Source organism: Pan troglodytes, chromosome 2 (genome assembly GCF_028858775.2).
Source record: "Pan troglodytes isolate AG18354 chromosome 2, NHGRI_mPanTro3-v2.0_pri, whole genome shotgun sequence".
Taxonomy (NCBI): domain Eukaryota; kingdom Metazoa; phylum Chordata; class Mammalia; order Primates; family Hominidae; genus Pan; species Pan troglodytes.
Genome location: NC_086015.1, coordinates 135,764,420 through 135,790,336, shown reverse-complemented (window position 1 = coordinate 135,790,336; position 25,917 = coordinate 135,764,420). Strand labels below are relative to the sequence as shown.

Below are 25,917 nucleotides of genomic sequence, written 5' to 3'. Positions count from 1 at the left end.
ATATTCTCCACGTTTATATTTTCTTGTAGTTTGTGGTCACACTAGAAAATCTATGTGCTGAGATTTGTTACTTGAAAAATCTTCTGGCTATTTAATTTTCTCTTCTTAAAAATAGTAGAATTAATATCACATATTATTAACAGCCTGACCCATTCCTGAATGTTGTATGAAAAATAAATGAGATGCTGTGTCTGGAAACTTAGATGTGGCTGAAATATTAAAGTCAGGAATGATTAGATTATGTGAATGCAGCCATCTATATGAAGAGTTACGAATGTAAGATAAAGTCTGTTTAATACTACATCTGTCTTAGAAATAAAGATATATGAGGTCTTCAAACGGAAAGATTAAACTAGAACAAATATATCTCATTAACAAAGCAGTCAATTCCCTTTATTTTTAAAATTTTATGTACACATATGAATGATCTGTATAATGTACATTCAATATAGAAAGCTTTATATATTTGATAGTGTATAGAACATTTCACAATTACACTCATCTCTTACATAACATCTTGACATCCATTTTTAAATTTTTTTGCACAAGCTCCTTTTCATTCAATTTGGTAAAGCCAGTTATACATACTAATGTGTACTGTGAGCTTTCAGAAGGTTAATGATTGAGGATGCCAGTGAAGGGTGCAGGGACAAAACCTAATAGTCTTGGATGGTGGGGGGAGGATGGCCACGCAGACTTGATGCAGGAGAGGGAAATATTCTTTCCTGGGGAAAAGTGACTTAGCCCAATTTTTGTTGACTGTAGCTCAACCCTACAGTCATGCTAGTTCAAAAAAAAAAATTACAAAAACTAGGAAGAAAGTTTTGTCTTTTTGATTCACAGTTTTGTAAACAGATATAAAGGAACAAATGTGCTTACATACACCAAGAAAAAAAAAATTCTTGTGTACCCACTTATGTTGATCCACAGAGTGCTTTCTTATAATGTGATACAATTAGGATCACTGACTTTTTCCCTAAAAATATATTTATAGAAAAAGGAATAACACTGTCATGAAACCAGGAGAAAGGCAGTAAGAGTTTGCTTCAACGTATCAGCTGGAGGAATGTGGACTTGGCACTGGCCTTTCAGCGTTTATTGTCTCTCGTGAATATTTCAAGTCTGATAGCCAAGGTCGCCTGCCTCATGGTCTACAGGAGGTGGCAGGTTAGACATGACTGATGTAGATGTACCTGCAGTAAGGTAGCCAGCAACTCCAGGTCCTGCAAGAGAGAAAGGTAAACACACACCTCTAGAAAGCAGTCAAGTGAAAACATTGACCTTTATAAAAATGTCAGAACCTGCTCAGGCACTCCATCACACAAAACTAATTATCTATTTCAATTACCTAAATTACATCTATACCTTAATAAACAGCTACATAGTACCATTTTCATGTTTGCCTACACTATAGACTAGAAATCATTTCAAAATGTATGCTGGACAGTAACACTGGTGTAGAAATATGGATAAAATTTTCTTTCTTACATTTGGGAAATTCAATCTTTCAAAAAATTCCGAGCACTGAAAAGAACTATGTCGAATGGAAAAAATGGAAACAGACAGACAAAAGAAACTCTACACTCAGCTCATCCAAAAGTCATATGTGACAAAATTCAACATAAACACTTCTGTCAACACTCAAACTAACCTATTTTCATTTGGTGCAAAGAAATGCTATTATAACAAGTAACACCAAACGAACAAGGGCTGCTAAACCAAGGACTCTGAAAAAGAAAAGGCTCTGGACATCCATCTGTCATAGGTTAAAACAAGAATGCTATGTGAAAGGGTATTGATATTTTAGTCTCATATTTCTCCCTTGATTCTAACAGTTTCTATTGCATGAAAATGCCATATACGCCAGCATTTATCGAGATGTGTCCTATGGGCATATTAATGGCTTTAGCCCTCTAGAGTTTATTTTAAACATTGCATAAACATTTAATTACATCTCAGAAGCACTGCACAAACTAACAAGTACTTGCAAGGGACACTGTAGCATAATACTGCATACTGAGCAATAGTTTTAGCTGAAATTGTAGGAAACAAGGCAAACAACTAAGGAACATTGAGGGTTAGGACTAGAAAGGCAGTGGGAGCGGCATGCATTTAGCAAAACATTTCTCTACCTGCTTCAGAGAGCTACACAGAAGTTAGCAAGCTGCCTGGCAGAGCGGATCTAAAGCCCGCTCCTGAGGTGAAGGGGGCTGCTGCCAGTTAGAAGGGAAGGAGAGACACCTGAGGGGAAAAAAGAAATATAAGCAGCAAGGGAAGTTGTGAGGAAGTGCAAACAGCAGAGTAGTTTGATGAAGGTAGAAACAGGGATTGGTGGAGGACAAAAAGGCCACCATTCAGATTCATCTTGTTTTTGACCTTAAAAGTATTGGTACTATGGATGTGAAATGGCTTGTATAGATACATAGGCAGAGATGACTCAGCCTGTGTGAGCTGTAACTGAAGCCAACCAGAGTGCCCAGGTACTTGGAACGCTGTACTTATAAAAACCTTGTACTTGTAGAACTTACAAAAAATATTTCCCCTTTTTAAGGTACTGTGGGAGCCTGCATCTATCAACTCCTGCCTTGAGCCAATCAGGATGCCAGGCCTTTCACAGTCTGCTCAGGAAAAAGGCCACCAGGTCAACAAACCCTTCTGACAACGCAGTTCAGAGCTACAGCAGCACCCTGTGATCATTTCCCACCACCCTCTCATTCTCTGAACTTTAGGCTGCAGCATGATTACTGCAAAACCATCCAGTAGGTGTCATCAAAGATGTAACCCTTAACAGTAAGACCTCAAACACTCCAGACTGTGTAGTTTCTGAGCAATTCTGATTGTGGGCTCAACTTGGTTCCCATCAAAATAGTAGGTTACAAGACCAAACCATGAATGCTACATCTAGAAAGTGGATTAATGACGCAGTTCTCAAACTGTGTGCTGAGGCACCCTGGGGCATTGCTGGATATTTATTTATTCCCTTTGCCCCTGTGTGTGTGTGTGTGTTTAACAGATGGGGGTCTCACTATGTTGCCTTGAACTCCTGGGCTCAAGCAACTCCCCTATCCAGGCCTCGAACTCCTAGGCTCAAGTGATCTTCCCACCCCAGCCTACTGAGTAGCGGATTCGGCCTGTCCATGTGGACTACAGTTGCCTGCCACATCATCCAGCTAACTGCTGGGTATTTTAAATTTGAAACACAGCGCCATCTGCTGACCACCATACAAACAACTACTTTCAAGTTGTCTTGCAATTACTTCATAAACTAAATTATTAGGTATTTCTTTTGGCTTGGGGACGGATGAAAAAATTACTGAGCTATTAAGGGCACTGTGAACTGAGAAAATGTGGGAACCTCTGAGCTAAAATCTAAATGGTGAAATGATGGGCTTAGAAGGAAGAAACCAAATTTTAGTACCATCATTTGCCTCTTTAGGAAAGGCAAATCAAAATCAATTCCCGGATAGTTCTACAAATGAAATCCGAGATGCTCTCCCCAGGACCCTGGCCTCTCCTTGAGGATGTGTCTGGTTTCTTGGGGCTAAAAGGTGCTGCCTGGTCATTTGCACAGAATAGGGCAGTTGTGTTCTCCAGAGAAAGATGGGAAGAGCAGGGGCTGCCAGCAATGGGCATGTGGCAAGATTGCACAAGGCTGCTGGACTTCAGAGAAATGAGAAAAGATGGAAAATTTACAGAGAATCCCACAAAACTGAATTGGCTACCATGATGAAATATATATGTGAAAAGTTCATCTCCAATTCTGGCTCCTAGAAGCATCTTCACCCTGGCCTCTGTTCCTTTTCCTGTTGTTCCTTCTTTTGCTACTGATTTTCTAGGTTAGGTAATTTGAGGATTTTCACTGCTGAAATTATTTTTTATGAGGTTCTGAGACCATCAGCACCAAGCTGTTCTAGAACCTAATAAATGGCTAAGTGATCAAGGGCCCTGGATAATGAGTAACCACAATTTATCTGCATCACAGGAAAAATTCCACTGAGGCACCTTTAAATAAGCATTTATCATAAAACAAAATATGCCACGCTAGAGAACCTATGGAAATAGGCAGTCTCATTTAAATTTATCAAGATTGAGTAATCCTACCTAGGACTTTAAAATTTTTACCCCAAATCTTGGGCATGTGACTGAATGACATTTACTCAGCAGCCAGAGAGAAGAAAACGTAGTTTTGGTCATTTTTATCTTACTTTGAAGTAGTAATTAACTCCTTTATCTTTCCCCATGTCCTAAACAAAATCCACCTAACCTGCCAAACTCACCTAAAGATATCAGTTAGAAGAAAGGGTTGGTGATGTGTGTTGTCACAGCAACCTTGATTTCAATGATTACAGAGGGGCTGGGTACAATCTGTATCTTCTGAAGTTTGGGAGTAGCACAGGGCACATTTTAACTAAATGAAATTCCAATTCAACACAACACTATAAATTCCTGGAGTTCCACATCATGGGATTTTATCATTATTAGAACTACATGCCCCTTTTATCAAACACATGATACACAATACATCAATGAAAAGCTCAAACACAAAAAACATTTGGCAACTCAAGCAATGAGCACACATCAATCCAACTGGCAGTAAATTTACCTAATTTATCTCTTAATTTGCCTACATCATCTGTAGTTAGAGGATGTAGGGCTGACATCTTATATACTACAATTTCAGGCAGACAGCAAGAGTTAGAAGCTTTAATTCTTGAAATAGTTCTTTCATTTTTAATGTAACTTAATTCATTTTTTTTGAGACAAGGTCTTGCTCTATTACCCAGGCTGGAGTGTGGTGGTGAGAGCTCAGCTCACCTGTGACCTCCACCTCCTAGGCTCAAGAGAGCCTCCCGAGTAGGTGGGACTACAGGCATGCACCAACATGCCTGGCTAAATTTTTGTATTTTTTTATAGAGACGGGGTCTTGCCGTGTTGCCCACGCTGGTCTGGAACTCCTGGACTCAAGCAGTCCGCCCACCTTGGCCTCCAAAATTGCTGGGATTACAGACATGAGCCATTGCACCTGGCAAGTTGGTCCTTTCAAATAGGACAGACTAGAGCTGATGAAAAAATTTCAAGCAACTGACATCGCTAAAAAAGAGCATCCCAGATTGATAACGTGCTCAGAATTTCACAATTCTGGGGTCAACAATGCTTACAGCTTGTCCAGACTGTTCTACATGGACACGTCTGCAGGCTTCAGTAATGGCCTTCTGGAAGACTCATTATCTCCATGCCCCTTCCTGGTTGGGTTTTATACCATCTCCCCATTTGGCCAGACCTGTACAGAACTTGCTGTCCCTTAAGCCGGCTCAGGGATGGAAAGAAATTTGTATACCCCAACTTTTCTTTTTCCCTAACCTTCTTCTAACCCCTTCACAGCCACTTTTCATATCTCATTCAGAAGCCACCGCATGGATCCAAGTAAAAGGAAAGGCACAGACAAGAAGCTTTTTACTGCCTATACCTTTTCCCTATAGTTACTAAAGCATGTGGATGGGGGCGAGGACCAAATGAAGTCCAGGTTTCTGAAGATAAACCCCTATTTCTTCTGGATTCTAACCACAGACCTTTTGGTTCACACTCTGTAAGTCAAGGACATATGTTTTTTATTTCATCAAGTTAAGTCAAAGAATGATAGATAAGACTGAACAGAAGAATTAGAAGAGGCTTTCCTGTAGAGAAGCTTATAATATACACATTACTATTCTTCAGGGCCAATTTACTCTTAGTTAAGAAAAATAAGGCTGACCAGGTGCAGTGGCTCACACCTGTAATCCCAGGACTTTGGGAGTACCAGGCGGGTGGATCATTTGAGGCGGGTGGATCATTTGAGGTCAGGAGTCCGAGACTAGCCTGGCCAACACGGCAAAACCCCGTCTCTACTAAAAATACAAAAATTAGCTGGGAATGGTGGTGCACACCTGTAATCTCAGCTACTTGTGAGGCTGAGGCAGGAGAATCGTTTGAACCCGGGAGGCAAAGGTTGCGGTGAGCTGAGCTCATGCTGTAGTACTCCAGCCTGGGCAACAGACCAAGACTCTGTCTCAAAAAAAAAAAAAAAAAAAAAAAAAGGGCGGGCATGCTGGCTCACGCCTGTAATCCCAATGCTTTGGGAAGCTGAAGTGGGCAGATCACCTGAAGTCAGGAGTTTGAGACCAGCCTCTACTAAAAATACAAAAATTAGCTGGGCATGGTGGTACATGCCTATCATCCCAAGTACTTGGGAAGCTGAGGCAGGAGAATGGCTTGAACCTGGGAGGCAGAGGTTGCAGTGAGCCAAGATTGCACCATTGCACTCCAGCCTGGGTGACAGAGCCAGACTCCGTCGCAAAAAAAAAAAAAAAAAGCCAGGTGTGGTGGCTCACGCCTGTAATCCCAGCACTTTGGAAGGCCGAGGTGGGTGGATCACCTGAGGTCAGGAGTTTGAGACCAGCATAGCTAACATGGCAAAATTCCGTCTCTACTAAAATAATAATAATAATAATAATAATTACAAAAATTAGCTGGGTGTGGTGGTGCAAGCCTATAATCCCAGCTACTTGGGAAGCTGAGGCAGGAGAATCACTTGAATCCAGGGAGCAGAGGTCGCAGTGAGCTGAGGTCGCACCACTGCACTCCAGCCTTGGGTGAGAGAGCAAGACTGTCTCAAAAAAATAAATAATAAAATAAAAATAAGGCAGATTTTTTTTTCAATCATACCATCCTTATACAAAAAGTAATGAATGTAATGCCATGAAAACGTGGTATGTGAACTTTTGGACATAGGCTAAAGAGGTAAAGTTTTTATAGTGCCTATAAGAACAAACTCCTACTTAGAAGCTATAATTTTAACACCAAATCTGAAGAGAGATATGGGACAGACTGAGAACACAGTCTAGGTATTTTTCTCCATAGATATGAGGGACAGGGGATGGAAAAGTTAAAATAAAAACCTATGACACTGTTCTGAACAGGACATGACCTGCAGCCAAAGCATTGCATGTTTATAAATTTTAGGACTCTGCTCCAACTTTAGGAGTGTCAATATTAAAGTGGTTATGGTGAAGAAAAAAAAGTGTCACACCAAGTTTAAAATTAAAACCAGGTAAAATTTCCTTCAAAGCCTCTAATTTTGAATATTCAAGATAAAGTCTTCATGATCTTATAAACTTCTATACTAGCAATCAAGATTGAAACAATTACAATGGCTTAGAAACCCTGGGTGATAATTTTTTCTCTTAGTTTATCATCTTTGGTTAGGAGAGAATGCAGGGCTGACATCTTTTTATATACTACAATTTCAGGCAGACAGCAAGAACCGCCTCATATTCCTAAGGTTAATTTCAAATTAAGAACTTTTATAGCAGACTAGATATTGCCTCTTTAGCATTCAGCAAGAGTCTGACTTATGTTGAAGCCTATATGAAAATGACTATTCTAAAATTATGCAATTAATGTGTCAAATGTTCTGAGTTTTAAACATAGTATCTTTTGAAACCAAAGCAGTAAAACATCCTTTCATTCATGATACCTATGTATTCCACCCCCATAAAACGACACACCCTAAATATTTAGCAAAACCATAAACGAATCACTGGAAACTTAGGAGAATATCTTTTTTTTTTTTTTGAGGCGGAGTCTTGCTCTGTCGCCCAGGCTGGAGTGCAGTGGCGCAATCTTGGCTCACTGCATGCTCTGCCTCCCGGGTTCCCACCATTCTCCTGCCTCAGCCTCCGGAGTAGATGGGACTACAGGTGCCCACCACCACGCCTGGCTAATTTTTTGTATTTTTAGTAGAGATGGGGTTTCACTGTGTTAGACAGGATGGTCTCGATCTCCTGACCTCGTGATTCGCCCGCCTCAGCTTCCCAAAGTGCTGGGATTATAGGCGTGAGCCACCGCGCCCAGCCAAGAATATCTTTTACATACAATTATACATATTTGGAGTTTTAATCTGTTATTCTGACAGATATGGAATGATGAATCATGTTTCTGACACTGATATTCCTCAGCAGATATTTATTCCTTCTCTTTACAAGATAAATACTTTAATACAGACATGCTCCAAATATATTCTATGACCCAATTAACTGGATCAAAACTGAACAAAATACATGCTTTAGTCAGTACCCATTCAACACAACAACAGTTTGCATGCTATATAAAGATAAGACCATAGGTCTACTACATGCTCATAGCACCTCCAAGAAAGGTCAGCTGGTAGCCTAAGAAACACTCTGAACACAATTTTAAGTCTATTTAGGGCAAAAGGAAGGTCCAAGTGGCTTCTGCCAGGTGTCTTACAATAACCAATTAGGTATGGCTTACCTGTGAGGTATCCTGCTGTTTGTGACTCAGAAATGAACAAATCATGTTTCTGATCTTTGAAGGCACTCCAGACTGAAGAACGGCACAGGATTTCATTCACCTAGGAAAGTAAAACAAGCCCTTTGAACATAAAATCAAGGACTGGATGTTGGAAGACAAAAAGAAAAACCAACTTCCAAAGCAACAAGGAAGAAGGCCAGTGAGGAAAGACCCAAATATGGAGCAAGAACTAGCATTCATCAAACACTCCATAGCAGGCACTATGCCAGACACATCTCATTAAGGCAGACCCAAAGAAGTCCTCAAGTCAGTCGTCCCTCTGAAGCTGGACTCTATTATTTGAACCTACAATTACCGACTTATATGTAATTCAAGGAGGAAGATACCTATGCAGAGTATTTTCTTGTGACAGTAACAGATGGCTGACAGTGTATGGGCTGATGAGCTATTCCTGAGGAAGGAGTTTGGGCAGAAGGTACAGCCAAATTGAGCTAAAACTTAAAGCAGTGTTTCAAATTATGAGCTGTGACCTAAAGAGGTTTATGAAACAATCAGGAGTGTTGTTGAAAAAACAAAATTGGTCAATATAGAAAGCATCAGAGTATCAGAAGTAAAATGGGTACTTGTATATACTTGAAATACATACACATATATGAGTATAAATAATACATGTGTGGGAATATGCACTAAACTAAGATGAAAGACATTTCTGTGTGACAAAACATTTAGGAAATACCACCTTAGTGAATAGCTTTTGCACATCAATGTTCATATCTAGTATTTACTGAGCACCTCTTATGTGGTAGGCACAGTGAACACAAAGATGAGAAAGACAGACTGTCTCTGAAGTGCTTACAATCTAGTAGGGAAGACAGCGTCAAATAATTTTGTGGTAAGAATTAAAGTAGGGTTATACAAGGGGACCATGTGAGTCCAAGGGAGGGGGGCACCTGCTCCAGCCCAGGAAAGAAGCAGCAGTGGAAGTGATTAGTTGTAAAGCTGGTAGGGGAGTTCCTATTTAGAAACTACTATACCTCTTTCCTCCCCTCCCTTGGGTGTAGAAAGTGGGTGTCAGGATTACTTTGCTAATTTCATTACCAGGAATCCTGAGGCAAGTCAAAGACAAGACAACTGCTGCAAGTGGTACGCAGGAGAGGCTTTGCTTGGCATTTAGAACACTCATAGGCAAAAACCAAGAAAATACTTCTAAAAACACATCAGTTAATGACTGCAGCAATACTGCAGTCTCTTCTTTAATATCTGCAGAAGTGCTGCCTCTCTTCTTTAATATCTCTTTTTTTTTTTTTTTTTTTTTGAGACAGAGTCTCGCTCTTTCACCCAGGCTGGACTGCAGTGGCGCTATCTCGGCTCACTGCAAGCTCTGCCTCCTGGGTTCCCGCCATTCTCCTGCCTCAGCCTCCCGAGTAGATGGGACTACAGGCGCCTGCCACCACGCCTGGCTAATTTTTTGTATTTTTAGTAGAGACGGGGTTTCACCGTGTTAGCCAAGATGGTCTTGATCTCCTGACCTCGTGATCCACCCGCCTCGGCCTCCCAAAGTGCTGGGATTACAGGCGTGAGCCACCGCGCCCAGCCTAATATCATTTTAAATCATTTAAATGATCATATTGATAGAATGACAATGGTATGAAAAATGTTTCTTTACTTGAAACATACAAATCCAGTAAATTCACTACCAGGAAGCTGTAGCTGAAGTCAATTAAAACCTATGGAACATTAGTAGGGGAAATAACCCAAATGTCCATCAATAGATGAATGGATAAACAAATTGGAGCATTTACGTACAATGACATATTTAGACATAAAAATGAAGCATTGGTAACATGGATGATGCTTAAAAACATGCTAAATGATAAGATAGACACAAAGGGTCACATATGTATGATTCTATTTATATGAAATACACAGAAGAGGTAAATCCAGAGACAGAAAACAGATTGGTGGGTGCCAAAGGTTGGGGGAAGGAAGAAAGGGAGAGTAGCTGCTGAATGGGTACAGAGGTGATGAAAATGTTTTGGAACTAGATACGGTGGTGTTTGTACAACACTGTTAATGTCCTAAATGCCACTTAACTATTCACCATAAAATGGTTAATTTTATGCTATGTAAATTTCACGTCAATTAAAAGAAAATGAGCATTAGTAGATAGGGCTATATAGTACACTGAATGAGGAACTCCTTAGAGGAAATAATAAAAATAAAACCAATGAGGAAAATTAAATTACTGAACAGGCCTGAAGTCAGCAAATATGTGCAGCTGAAATACATTAACACACATAGGAAAAACAAAGTCACGACCAAAGAAAAAAAAACCAACACTTTTTAAGCACCAGCAAGAAAGGAAATAAAAACAAAAATGATGTTCTACATCTTTTAAAATAGCATTATCGGATGGTTAATGAATTTGGTTATCACTACCCATCAATAACTCCTAGAGCTGAAAGTTAATCTTAAGCAGCACTAAATGCTGCATATTCCATGCTAAAGATTTCCAGCATTTTTCTTCCTGAAATGTACAACATGCCATCACTATCCAGAAGAATTCTCCTGAATACTGAGTATATGGTTTATGCTTTTTCATCAGTTATGAGGCAGGTATGCAAGTCCATCCTTGGGCTCTGGATCTTCTCCAGTTACAGCCAACAGAACCATATCTGTAAGTGGAACTTGAACACAGGTACGTGGACCATCCATGGCCAAGACCCTGGCTTTTAGAATATCAAAAGTTGACTCTATGCAGACTCACCTGTTCTCCATACTGCAAACTTCGAGTCATTGCCTTGAGAGCTTTAACAATCTGAGCCTTAGTGGCTGCTGGGCTGTCCAGGTTTTCAAGGCCAATGCCTTCGAGTAATTTTAAGAGGTATGGAACCAAATCTGCTTTCAGGGCCTAGAAGAAATATTAAGCATATATAAACACACAGAAAAAATGCAAATCATCCACTGAAGAAATAATTTTACCCCCAGGACTTACCTGGAAGGCAGCCTGTTGCACCGTATTTTAATGCCATTCACAGGCTTAAGTATCTAATGACATTTTTATTTAATGAGATTTTATTCTGTCCATTAACCATTCTAAATGCTATACATCAATTATTTTATTCAATTAATGCACAGAGGGTAAAAGTATGTTTATAATCACAGAGCTGGGCAGTATTAAAATATGTATCTGGAGCCAGAAAACATAGAACCTGAGCTTTTAGCCCCTATACTGGGCTGCCTGCCCTAGTAACACTGTATTAATAGGCAACAATCTCTGAAATACATTAGTATTTTTTCATATTTTCTTCAAACATCAATCTTTGTGGTCATCGTACATTTCATATCAGCCTAATAAAAGCTGAATAATAATCTAACGTCACAATTTTCACTATCCATTTTGAAACTCAGAGGGAATAGGAAGAAATAAAAGACATTTAGTGAATGCACCTCTTTTTTCAGGTACTGTTCTCATAACAACCTTTTGAGATAGTCACAACCTTATTTTACAGATGAGAAATCTGAGCATTTTAAGGTTAAATATCATGTCTGAGGTCAGAGAGCCAACAAGTGGTAGTACCAGCTCATGTTCTTTCCTACACATCAAACTCCTCAAGCCAATCATAAGTCTGAACCTTAGAGCATCCAGTATCTCCTTGAGATGTACCCAACAGCTCTACTTGCCTCAATGAGGGTCCAGTGGGTAAGGCTGAGGGGCTGGGAGAAGGGGAAGCCCAGATAATAAAGATGCAGGGCCTTGTATTCTGGCTAAGGATACCAGATGTCACTTAGTCATCTGGCAGGTAATGAGAAACCACTGAATGGTTTTTAAGATGAAGAATGGCTCAGTTATATTTCAGAATTCTATTTAAATACTTTATTATTTTTTATTGTATGTATTTATGGGAAATAAAGTGATGTTATGACACATGCATACAATGCAGAATAAATCAAGCTAATTAGCATATCTACCATTACAAATACTTATTTTTTTGTGGAAACATTTAAAATTTACTCTTACCAATTTTGAAATATACAATGTATTATTAACTATAGTCAACATAATGCACAATAGATCTTAAAAGCCTTATTCTTCCTAACAGAAACGGTACTTTTTGACCAGCATTTTCCCATTCTCCCCAACCCCAGCCTCTAGTAATCACTATTCTACTCTCTGCTTCATAAGTTTGATTGTTTTAGACTCCACTTACAATTCAGATCATGTGGTATTTGTTCTTTGAGTTACATTTTAGAAAGATCGCTTTTGTAAGTTTTTAAATTTATTGCATCTTTTTTGTTCCTTCAACATCTGTCTACATGGATATCCACCAAGTCCAGTTTTCATTAGGTGGATAGTCTCTTTGAAAAAGGCAGTATCTTGGCATGTTTCTTAAACATGACTTAAGAAACAAAGGAATAAATAAACGAATGAATTTTTCCAAAGAGGATGAAGCACATTTTACAAATCAAGCTAAACAAGCTACTAAGCTAATTGCACAATGGATAGCCAAAATGTAAATTTTATACACCATAAAAGTACTCTCAAGTTGGTAAGACTGTTGGCAGCTGGCCCCATTTTTGTGTGTGTGTATATATACACAAACATCCATGTATATATACATACACATATACACACGTATTATACACACTACTGTATGTGTTTGTATATATAAAATATAAAATTGTTTATACACAAACTCACAAGTTAACTCTCACCAACCTTAAGTCAAGGAAACCAAATCAGTACCAAATAGGTAAAAATCTACTTGGTATGTTTGCTTTCCTAAAATAGTGCTAAATCTAGAAAGTCACTTACTTGTGCTACTAATTCACTCTGCTCCTTCTGAAACATTCGATTAATTGCTTCACAGGCTAGACCAACAGTATCTGCTCGCTTTTTCATTCCATTCATCAGTGGGCCAATGGTCTCTAAAGATGCCATGGCTCGAACACACAGCTAAGTGCCCAAAAGAGAAGGTTACTTGTAGACTGGCAATATTTATATAACATAGTAAATACCATAACAAAATAAGTAAATAAGTAAAAAAAGAATCCCTTACTTTCAGTTTAACAATGAATTGAACCAAATTTAATCTATTAATTATATCACCTAAATGGTATTTATCAAAACTGATTTGATAAATACCAGTTTTGATAAACCCAGAACTAATAAAATACCATGTGGTTCGTATGCAAAAGGACACATGGCAGAAAGGGGATTTATATAATACTACAACTTATATCCGTCAAGAAGGGAGCATAGATAAATTCTGGAGCTTATAAACTACTAAGTGTATTCATCGATACCTCATTTTCAGACAAGGCATGGATAACCCGAATGGCACTCTTAGGAATGGCATTGTTCCTATGATTCATTGCCTGGATAACTTTGGGAAGATGGCCCAATGGCGGGACCTGATCTGCCAGCTGAGGTTGTGCGCTGAAGAGACACACTGTTGCCATTGTCAAGGTTTCCAGAGTTTCTCCCTGCAGGTGTAAAACAAAAATAAATCAACTATAAAATACTCACACAGTCCTAAATATCCAAGGTAATGTATTTGGTGTTCAAAACTAGGGATTCAAAAGTTCTAAGTGCTGATACTTGAAAACAGATTCACTAATCCTAAGAGAACAATGAACTTCCCATTTTCTTTCATAAAAGGCATGAATCTAAAGGACTTTAAGAATATGCTATTTTAATCTAAGCAGGATTTCAATCGGTTAGGTATACCCAATTTCTATTGCAGGTTTTTTTTGAGACGGAGTTTCGCTCTTGTTGCCCAGGCTGGAGTGCAATGGCGCGATCTCGGCTCACCACAACCTCTGCCTCCCAGGTTCAAGCAATTCTCCTGCCTCAGCCTCCCAAGTAGCTGGGATTACAGGCATGCACCACCACGCCTGGCTAATTTTGTATTTTTTTTTAGTAGAGACGGGGTTTCTCCATGTTGAGGCTGGTCTCGAACTCCTGACCTCAGGTGATCCGCCCGCCTTGGCCTCCCCAAGTGCTGGTATTACAGGCGTGAGCCACCGCGCCCAGCCTCTATTGCAGGTTTAAGAGATCATGTCCCAAATGATATTACTAAAAATTTTTAGACCATGTTGCAGGTATGTTAGTGTCAGAACAATAATCCAGAAGAATGCAGAACTAGTGAAATGTTTTTCCCAGTTTCATTAAAAATCCTACTATTTAACATGTCTGGCTCCCACAAAGCACTTTCTATTGTGGATAACGGATTGGAAAGACCTTCAGCTTATACCACCAGATGCACACATCCAGAAACATAATAAAATGCATCTTAAATTAACATTAAAATTGGAATGTGTCCAAAAAGAAAGGTGATATAGGAGGAAACTGCTATGTGCTTTCCCTAAGTTTTAGCTTTTGAGGACTGCATTTTCCAAGCAAACTATGTATGTAGTAGAAATCCTATTGGAGGAATATGACTATGGAAAGTAGCACTGGTAAATACTCAGCAAGCTAATCATGTTTTAAAAATATGTTTTACTAAGCTAATGATAGTAACTAATTTCTAAGCACTTGAAATGTGCCAGACATTATGTTAAGCATTCTATATATGTATTAACTCATCAGAACCTCTGCCTCAGAGGCAGGTGCTATGACTATTCTATAAATGCAGCAACTGAGGCAGAGTCATGAGGTACTGCCCAAGGTCACAGACCTGGTCAGTGGTATGGCTGGGACCATCAAATAACACCACTCAGGCTCTTAATCACCTTATTCTGTAGCCAGCCTGTTTAAACAACAATCATGTAGGTCAATTGTCTTCAATCTCAACAAAATCTTAAACCTTCTGAAAACAAAAAAGACTTTGAAAAACAAAATCTTATACACTATCGCGGTATTTGGCTTGCCAAACCCAAGACCAAAGTTACCTTTTCACTCACTCCTGCTTCCCTGGCAGCCTCAGCCACAGATACAGGATTCAACCACATAGTTACTACTCTTCTGTCAATTTCTTTGACTAGGGTTATCCCTGCCATATACACAAAGTAGAGTGCAGCACATGCCCAAGCAGAACACACTCTCAGAGGAACACCGAACACACAGGTTTCTCCTTAAAATTACATATTCATTAGAGATGGACAGTAAAAACCTTCTTTTCGGGCTTCTGTAACTGTTAGAAATAGCATCCTCTCAATATAGATATCTCTATAACTTCGGTTCATAAACATACTAAAGAGCTTCACTTTTGAACATGGCAAAAAAATGATCGAGGGGCATATGTGAATTTAAATGTGGCTGCTATATTGAAAGAGCTGGCCAATTCCTAATTCATGGTCTTTGTGAATAAGGTTGTAAGAGAAACACCATCAGTCTAGTTAGCCAAGTCTTTGAAATGTTTTGCTTTTGACTGAAGCTTACATGAGGATTGTTCTTCTCTAGGAGCTCAGTTAATTTTTCTAACAGGGCAATAAGAAATTCTCTAGGCTTTCTTAGAACCCAGGCTGGTTGTGCAATAAAGATCCTCAAGAAGACTCCTCCAACAGCAAGTTCACCCTCTGCTTCTCCAAACACCACAGCAAAATCTTCAGGCAACTTTAAATAGAGAAAGAACCACAGTCAAGTCACTTAATAATCTTGAAGCTAGAAATGCACACCATATTAAAGAATTGTTTATAATGGTAACCAGTCCATAAATAGCCATAATATAATCAAATTATGAGTTTTATTTTTTCTTAATAAAGTTCAGAAAGGGTGCTCTTACTAACTTCGAAAGTAAGTATTCCAATTTTTATGTTTGAAGCCTTATTTTCCAGGGGAATACCCAAGAGTCTTGATGACAAAGTAGTTATAGGTCAGCATTAAACTGACTCAGTAGAAAGTGAAAACAACTAAATCAACAAAAAATAAGATGTAAAATAAAAGTATATTTTACCTTCCAGTTTGCCTCAGGGTTGTCCTGCTGATTTTTAAAGTGCCTTGGGGAAAAAAAGGGATGGATACCAAACTTCAGTCACAAATACATTTTCATTAACCTTTAGCATAAGTTTTAGAGGTGATGGGCACAGTAAGAAATGTTTGCCCTTCCCAGTGATTTTATTTAAAGGCTATAAATTATTACCTTTGTTTTTACTTACTCTAGCATCATTTCCCTAACTGTTGTGGACACTTTATCTCTGGAATTATCATTCCAAATTAACTCAGGATTTTCATGAGTTCCTTCAAAAATATGTACAGCAGCTTCAGGATTGTCTCTCATAGCATCCATGAAAACGCTTGGTAGAAATTTCATTAACGTAATTCGAACCTATACGAGGAGGTTTGAGAATGAAAAAGACACCTATTGGAAACACCTCAATATTTTGTTTGTATTTTGCTAATAAGATAGAATATCAACATAATTTGTGTTATGACTTATGTGGGCCATAACCATTACCTAAAAGTTCTGGAGTGAAAAAGATAATCCTCGGTTTATGCAAAGGTACCTTTAAATAAGACTCAGTACGACCTGAGCCTACTTACCTATCAAGTTTCATTTTCTCTGTTCCGCCATGGTGACCAAAGAAGTTTCATTTTCACCCCCTGCCTCAGTATCACTAGTATGGTAAAGTTCCCAGAGCACACCTCGTAGGTCTTGCCTTACAATATGCAGAATGCCCTTAGCCAGGCTTGTCCCTTCCACACTCTCTTTTATAGCCCCTGCCCACACAAACTAATTTTTCTCATTCTACCTCTGTCTTACAAGTATTTTCTAGTGCATTTATTTTGCTGCATGTTTTATGTTACACTGTGTCTTTTTCCAGAAAGGATTTAAAAAGCAGCTTTTAAAAAATACATCTAGCACATACATACAGACAAAATGAAAATTCATGTGAGGCATGGGGCAAAGGGAAAAATGAGGGTTGGGAAAGTGTTTTTCCTTCAGATCATCACGTTTATCTCTTCTCCGTGTCAAATTCTGGGCTCAAATCTTATCTTACGGAAACCCTCTAGGCCCAATCTTTCTTACTCATTGCTTGTATTCTCAGCCCCTGGCACATAACAGATGCTTAAATACTTGAATAAATGAAGACTAATATGAAGTCAGCACACGAAAGAAACATAAAACCTCCATAACTGCGAGAGATATACTACAAATTTAGCTCTGAATTTCCTAGCAGCCAATGAACTAAATTTCAATTACATAACAGAACACCCACAAAATAAAATCATGTCAGTTGCTTCAGAGACACCCAACTGTTTCTGGAGGAAAAAAGCAATTTCTCCTGGGGTTCCCATGGAAGGGCATTTGTTATATATTAAATAATACCATCAAGGTAAACTCAACAAGAGGTTTCACAGGCTTATTTCTTCCTATATTCCCTAAATATGATGAGAGTATTGTGCTGAAATATAATTAAACTCTACAGAGGACAAGAGAAGGTAGACAAAGTGATTAAGTATGTCCTTCTTCTTGGTCATGAGCTCCCTGAGTGTAAGAACAATGCTTGACCTGCTCACTGTGGTATATCTGCCCCTAGTAGCTCATTCTCACAAAGACCAGAGAAATACATGTCAAAGAAGCACCTAAAAGTTAGAGCGGGATTTAAAGGCCATTTATTTCAATTTTTTCACTGTGGAGCTAAAGACAGACAAGTTACCCAGACTCATTAAGTCAGTGATCTGTGATTCATAAAGCAAGAGTTTTGCTCAGAACGTTATGCTGCCATCTTGCTGTATCAGGCCAATTACATCACCTTTAATACAACTGCTTATTGTTTTTTTTTATCTTTTGGGTTTTTTTTTTTTTTTTTTTTGACAGGGTCTCACTCTGTCACCAGGCTGGTGTCCAGTGGTGTGATCATAGCTCACTGCAACCTCGAACTCCTGGGCTTAAGTAATCCTCCCTCCTTAACCTCCTGAGTAGCTAAGATTACAGGTGCACTACCGTGCTTGGCTAACTTCTAACCTTTTTTTTTTGTTTTTCTTTTTAAGAGATGGGGTCTCTCTCCCTCACCCAGGTTGGTCTTGAACTCCTGGCCTTAAGCAATCCTCCTGCCTCAGCCTCCTGAATAGCTGGGATTACAGGCATGAGTCACTGTACCTGACTGTTGTGTTTAAGGTTTTTAACAAAATTGTCTTCTGAAACATACTTAGCTGTCTAATAAGAATCACTGTTGTAATCATTATACATAAATTTTAGGGCAGAAATATCTGATATGTCTTAACAGATTTCATTATAGACTAGTATTTAAAAGAACTCCTAATAACTAACCTATTTTAAAATATTTTGCAGCTTGAAACAAAAATTGAAATTTTTATGGCAAGTAAACTAAATTTGAAGTAATAACCTTTTTAGAAGTGAACTATATACTTGTAATAAGCTGTATTTGTGTGACTGCTACAGAAATCATCTATTGACCAGTTGGGTGAATTTCAAATGTCTTATTTAAGAGCTATATTTATGAGTCTTATCAAATTGATATGAAAGCAAACTTTAATTGTATTTAGGATAACTGTCTTAACATGAGTCCTTTCATTTCTAAATTTGTTTAATTTAACCTACTGTCATCTGATACTTTTTAAAAAGGCACATTATTTGACCAGCTATACAAAATCAAAAGTCTCTTCCTATCGGATTTCTGAGAATGCTTGTTTAGTATTCTAATTTAATTCAATTTAATGAATGACCCAAGTCTATCATCTGTAAAAAGCAGTATTAAAGCAAAGTTTACCAGGATGTTTTTCAAATGCTAAGAACTACATAAGTTTATTACTCACTGGTGTGTATACTATTAAACATTTGAGCAAAAAACTTACATAAGGCAAATACCGTGACCATAAATCTCCAGTTATGTTCAGGTTACTCAGCTATTCTAGAACACGGGCTGGCAAACAAGGGGTCACATCTGGCCTGCCATCTATTTTCATATATAAAGTTTTGTTTGAACACAGCCACATCCATTTGTTCATTTACTGTCCATGGCTATTTTCCTGTTACAACAGAAGAGCTCAATATTTGTAACAGAGATCACATGCCCCACAAAGGATAGAATATTGACTATATGGTCCTTTGATATGGTTTGGCTGTGTCACCACCCAAATGTCATCTTGAATTTCCACATGTTGTGGGAGGGACGGGGTGGGAGGTAACTGAATCACAGGGGCAGGTCTTTCTCGTGCTATTCTGTTCTCGTGATAGTAAGTCTCAAGGGATCTGATGGTTTTAAAAAGGGAGATTTCCCTGCACAGTCTCTCCTCTCTCATCTGCTGCCATTTGAGACATGCCTTTCACCTTCCACCATGATTGTGAGGCCTCCCCAGCCACGTGGAGATGTAAGTCCAATAAACCTCTTTCTTTTGTAAATTGCCCAGTGTTGGGTATGTCTTCATCAGCAGCGTGAAGCCCTTCATAGAGAAAGTTTACTGGCCCACCCCTATCTCATACCATGGATAAAAATTAACTCAAATGGATCAAAAACATAAACCTAAGAGCTAATACTATAAAATTGAGGAGAAAACATAGCCATAAATCTTTGTAACCTTGGATTAGGCAATGGTTTCTTAGATATGACATCAAAAGAACAAGCCAAACAAAAAATAAACTGGATCTCCTCAAAATTAAAAGTTTTTGTGTTTCAAAGGGCACCACCAAGAAAGTGGAGAAACAATCAGGAAAATGTGAAAAAATACTTAAAAATCATACCTATAATAAGGGACTAGTATCTAAAACATAACAATTACAACTCAATAATAAAAATATAAATAATCTCAATTTAAAAATTAGTGAAGGATGTAGATAAACATTTCTCTTAAAAAGTTGTACAAATGGCCAATAAGCACATGAAAACATTAGCCACCAGGGAAATGCAGATCGAAACCATGATGTAACACATCATACCTACTAGGATGGTTGTAATAAAAGATATAACAAGTGTTAGAGGAGAAGATGATAAATACATTGCTAGGGGAATGTAAAATGGTAGAGCTACTTTGGAAAACAATCTGACAATTCCTCAAAAGGTTTAATATAATGTTACCATATGACCCAGAAATTACACTCCTAACAAAAACACATGTCCACACAAAAACTTGTACACAAATGTTCACAGTAGTGTACTTTAGCAGAGCCAAAAAATAGAAACAATCCATGTGTCCATTGAGATAAATGGATACCAAAACACAGAATACTATTTGGCAATAAAAATAAATTTACTAATACTTGCTACAACATAGATGAAAACAACGGAAGCCAGTCACAAAAGACCATACATAGTATGATCCCATTTATATACAATGCCCAGCATTCAGCAAATCTATCCAGAAGGAAATAGATCAGTGGTTGTCAGGTGCTAGGGGAAAGGGAGAATGGACAGTGACTGCTAACAGAAATAGGGTTTCTTTTTGGGTTGATGAAAATCAAACCTAAAATTGATTATGATCGCTCAATCTGTGAATATACTAAAAACCACTGAATTGTACACTAGATATGTGTGAACTGTATGGTATGTCAATGACATTAATATCTCAAGAAAACTGTTACCAAAAAGGAAAAAAAAATTTGGCCAGACACACTGGCTCACCCTGCAATTCCAGCACTTTTGGAGGCCAAGGCGGGTGGATCACATGAGCTCAGGAGTTTGAGACCAGCCTGGGCAACATGGCCAAACCTTTCCACCTCTACAAAAAAATACAAAAATTAGCCAGGTGTGGTGGTGCGTGCCTGTAGTGCCAGCTACTTGGGAGGCTGAGATGGGAGGATGGCTTGAGTCTGGGAGACAGAGGCTGCAGTGAGCTGAGATTGCACCACTGCACTTTCAGCCTGGGCAACAGAGCCAGACCTTGTCTCAAAAACAAAAAAATTTACCGACCCCGGTTCTAGAATCTCTTGCAATTAAGGTGTTGATACTTGTGTTTTGTCTATACAGAAAGTTTAAGCTGACTGTAAAAACAGTCAGCTTGATAAAATTTGTCCCTCATGTATTTCAAAGGTCAGAAATATAACCAAAGAGCTCAGTCAATTCCAGTACATACTTAAGCGTCTAAAACACTATTGACGAGTTAATGGGTGCAGCACGCCAACATGGCACATGTATACATATGTAACAAACCTGCACGTTGTGCACATGTATCCTAAAACTTAAAGTATAATAATAAAAAAAATTAATAAAGAAAAAATAACTAATATTAGATATTACAGTTATGTGCTACCTAGCTCTAGCTTTAAGGAAATTCAATATTAACTATTTTATAGACCCTCCTGTAGGCTTCCAAATGTAATCTTGCTTGTCTCATCAACCCTGCAGAAGACTTAACTTATTACTAAAGTAAAACTGTTTCAGGTCCTATGACAGATTCTCAATACCTAGACTGAGAGCTCGAGCAAGAAAACAACTGAATCCAATTTGTTTTATTAATGTAAAAAGTGTTTAATTAGCCTCGGACTTTTTTTTTCAAACTGAACTTTACATGGAGGCACAATGTGTACAAAGGAAGCCACCCTGGCTTTAGATAGAGGTAGGGGATCTTAGCCTCCTCCTTACCCAAAGTGCCTTTGTGGACTTGCTTGAATAATGATCCCTAAATATCAGTCCAAATAGGCTTCAAAAGAATCACTTTGGAAGCATGTTAGGAATGGAGACTCCTGGGCCCCACCCTAGATCTAACTGAATCAAACTCTGAAAGTAGGACTCCTGAGCCTTTATTTCATGTTCTCCCTATGACTAAGGGGCTGCTTTGTGGGCAGGCACAGAGGACTCTTCAGTGAGTACTACTTGTGAAACTGACTTAGTAACAAAATAAAGGGACATTGATACCACTTGCACCTGAATGAAATTCTATTCAGAACTATTGTTTTAACAGGTATCCTGCTCTCCAAACTGGACCATGGATCCAGAGATCATCCAGATTTGGAATAAAAGATCTCCCTGCAGAGGTGGAAGCCAGAAGTGTTGTTACACTCATGTCCCTATATGAATTCACTGCTGAGGGTGGCATGTCCTTAATAATTCAGGTGTGGAATGTAAAATACACAAACCACCATCTCCTTCACTAGTTATTTCCACAGGCCAATCCTTGTAGTGTGAAAGTCTAACCTATCTTCTGTCATACTCTTGATATACTTTTTGTTCCCTCTTTGAGGGAGATGAACAGTTTATCATAATCCAAACATTCTCTTAAGACTTTTCAATTCCAGTACAGCCTGCCCTGACTCTAGTTTTCTCAAACAGTAATATATAGGAACAATTTCCGGAATGTCAATTTTCCAGCTTTCACATCACGTCATTTCCTTATCCTCACCATCTCAGATTTCGGTAAACTTCTTGAAATCAGTATCAAAGTAACAATGCTTTAATAATTAATTTCCTTTCAAGAACTTATTTTGTGCCTACCTTTGGACCTATTAGTTTATCTGCTGTCATTTTGGCAAAAAGTTCTGCTGTTTGGGCTCGAACCTGTGGATGTGTTGAATTGCAGAACATATCCAGTAAATAGATCAAAGCACCTATGAAGGAAAAAGAGAATTAGCGCTTATAAAGAATTTGACTTTTCTAATCAGAATTCATTTTCAACCATATTTCAACTGAATGTAGTTTTTTAAAACTGTAAACATTCCAAAGCATTCTTCTAGTTTATCAGGCTGTAAAATGCAGCTCAAAATAAGCTTCATTATATTGCACATGACTAGCTAAGAAAGCACTCTATACATTACCCTTTGCCATTGCTTCTTTGATTATTTTTGTACTCGATGTCAAAGCATAAAGAGTTTCCAGAACAAGCTGACGACCTGCAGAGTAAAAGACATTTCAAGGAATGCATCATCAGGTTAGCTTATATTTACTTGGCACCAGCTCTGTGCCAGGCACTTAACTAGATGTTCTACACAGGATGTCATATTTAATCCTCATAATAACCAGTGAGACAGGTATTTTCATGGCCATGTTATGAGTGAGGAAGCTGATGCCCAGTTTAACCGGCCCAAGGTCTCACAGCTAATAAGTGGTATAGTTGAGTTTTGTATGCAGGTCTGACTCTGAAGTCCAGATTCATAACCACTATAAAACCCCGTCTTCCTACCTCATTGTGCACTGCACATCCAAAAATCTGATTTCCTGACACCCAGAGGACACTCTAATCAGGCATCTAAGATTTTTACCTGGTGCTACTGTCTTGAGGGAAAAAGTAGGAAGTAGCAGTTGTAAGACCGGGTTCCATTCTAAGACATAATTGCATCCTTCTGGACAAAGCCTGTGTGCCTCTCACCCAGTCACTACCATATTATATGCAAGTATAGGTTACTGGACTTAACTCTTCTAGAGTCAAATGGGAATGACAGGTTGCCAAAGGAATAAAGTGTTGGCAAATAAGGTAGAGGCTGCAAAGTATTAGGCTGAGATGAAAACAACAAGAATAGTAACAATGTACCTTAGCAAACAGTGTAAGATAATTTAGTCTGAAGTCTGAATGATAGAGAGTAGGCTAAAATATCTGGATGCCAGCTATTTTCCCTGTAAGATTAAAATATTGACTGGACTATATAAGTATAAAGTTACACTTTTAAAAATTATGAGTTCCATAACATCCTTTACTTCACCAACCAGTTTAGTTTTACATTGTTTGAAGTCTCACAAAGCTACTGAAAACCAAGAAAAAAGAAAAACCAACTAAGGTTGCAGGTATGATAAAAACAATCTGCAAATGACTTTACAAAGCTGCCATTTTAAAACCTGTTTCAAGCATATCATGTATTGAAAAAAAAAAAAAATTTCCATGGAAATTCAACTCAATTTACCAAACATAAACACCAAACATAAGCAAGCCACTGGTATATAAGATGAACGACACGGTTCCTTCTCTTAAGGAGGTGGACAGACATGAATTCAAGATTAACATGACTTCAAAGGGATTGGCAAAGCCAACTAAGCAATGTATTCTGGTTATTGCTGAGTTTGAAGTTATATTGTAATTGCCTACAAACTCAATATTCCTGCCTTTGAAAAGCAATCTCAGGGTTGGTTTTAGCACAACTATAAACTATTAGACTAGGTAATTATATAGATTAGGGCAGGCTGTGTTCAGGAAATAAGGTTGATATTTTTTTAAACCACCTTGGTATTTTATCTTATTAATATCAAATCAGCAAAAGACAAAGTACACAGATTTGAACACTAAGCTGAATACAAGGCCATCTGTATCTTAAGCATGTTTTCTATCATCCAAGATTACTTATGTTTAGTAAACCATGAAATATTAGTTAATTCTCAATTACCCATGTGTAGATCTCAACAAACTGAAAATCCCAGGTTATTTTCCTTTGGTTTTGGACCTCTCTCACCCCCAACTTTCAACTTTTGACATGAGAAATGCAAGACAGTAACGTATGTAAAACATTATTAGGAAGACAAATCTAGTGTAAATAACACTTTAAAACTAAACATAGATGACATTTGTTTGAGGTTTTGTATCAACTATGCAACAACTCCTTTCCATGGGCTAATCTTGCTGTGGTTTCCAAAATTCCATCTGTATACATACTTGATGGCAATGAATGTAGAAGAGCCAATAAACTGGACAAAACCATTGATTCAGCAATATTGTTGACACAGTCTTGGTTAGATGTCACTATATTCACAACCTGAAAATTAATCAACAGGATAGTAAAAGTTTCAGAAATAATTTTGAACCTAAATCAAATTAGGTCATATAGACTGTACAAGTGAGACAAATGTTTGGGGGATGAAACATTTAGTTTTTAGATAAGAGTTTAATTTTAAAAGATTGCCTTTATTAATCTCTTTGGAAATAATACCTTGAGGTTTCTAAGAAGCCTTCAATCCTATACCCATACATGCTCCAGAACTAAGGTATATACTATAGTGTTTTCCAATTACAGAGTTTGGATAGGGGCTGGTGATTAGGAAAATAATGATTCTCACTACTGGGACTCTTACTTTTAGAGGAAAAAAGCAAATGTCTTCAGTACCCTGCACAATAGATTGGGGTTATGTTTCTATTATAAAGAAATAGGTATGTTTTTCTTTCAGAAAGGATGACCACTCACATCTTTGAGAGTATACATCTAAACATCATTGGTCAGTGTCTCAGTGCAACATATCCTACATTTAATGACGTTTATTTAAAAAGTTACAAGATGCTTGAAGGAATTAAGTAGGAAAACATGTTTTTCGATTTAAATAACTTGCTTGTTAAGCTCTTTGACCAATTTAAAGTTTTTTTATTCTATTAAAAATCTGTTTTAAGCCAAAATGTTATCTAAGAACATGTTACACAAATTATTCATAAACCATCTATATACCTGTTACTGCAGGGTTGCATTTGGTGTTCTTTGCAATAAACTGTGTGTCACAAAGAGCAAGATCTCAGAAATAATCCTGGGAAGTCTCGGTTGCCTGGGCAAAGAACTACTTGTGACTAGGGACTTCTTGCTTCTCTCAGAAGAAAAGGCTACATCTAAACAGCATCCTATGGGACCAGTGGCTTCAATATCCTGAACAAGGGGACTCCAACTTCTCTTGGACTCTTAAGACTCATGAGTTCTGGCAGTTGGCCTTTTTAGGCAACTCCTATAACAGCAGCATACCCAGGTGTCTGTCTGTAACCCTCACAGAAAAGGTAGCTCTTGTACTAGATTTGTAAGAAGGGAG

General features: G+C 38.2%; 1 protein-coding gene across 8 annotated transcripts in view; it reads right to left on the bottom strand.

The window, feature by feature from the left end:
- Positions 1-366: 366 nt before the first annotated feature.
- The window catches only part of DNAJC13 (DnaJ heat shock protein family (Hsp40) member C13), a 119,609-nt gene continuing 94,058 nt past the window's right edge, over positions 367-25,917 (bottom strand). For 7 of the 8 annotated variants that reach the window (XM_009446500.5, XM_516755.8, XM_009446497.5 and 4 more), the window contains 11 exons: positions 24,788-24,887; positions 22,965-23,039; positions 22,645-22,757; positions 16,411-16,580; positions 16,209-16,251; positions 15,695-15,868; positions 13,618-13,797; positions 13,127-13,267; positions 11,078-11,221; positions 8,311-8,410; positions 367-1,223 (listed from right to left, as the gene is read on the bottom strand). In XM_009446500.5, coding sequence (XP_009444775.1) covers positions 1,117-1,223; positions 8,311-8,410; positions 11,078-11,221; positions 13,127-13,267; positions 13,618-13,797; positions 15,695-15,868; positions 16,209-16,251; positions 16,411-16,580; positions 22,645-22,757; positions 22,965-23,039; positions 24,788-24,887 — 1,347 coding nt within the window. In that variant the 3' untranslated portion in view covers positions 367-1,116. Of the gene's footprint in view, positions 1,224-2,132; positions 2,242-8,310; positions 8,411-11,077; positions 11,222-13,126; positions 13,268-13,617; positions 13,798-15,694; positions 15,869-16,208; positions 16,252-16,410; positions 16,581-22,644; positions 22,758-22,964; positions 23,040-24,787; positions 24,888-25,917 lie in introns of all 8 variants that reach the window. The other variant, XR_679192.5, reaches the window with a different exon arrangement.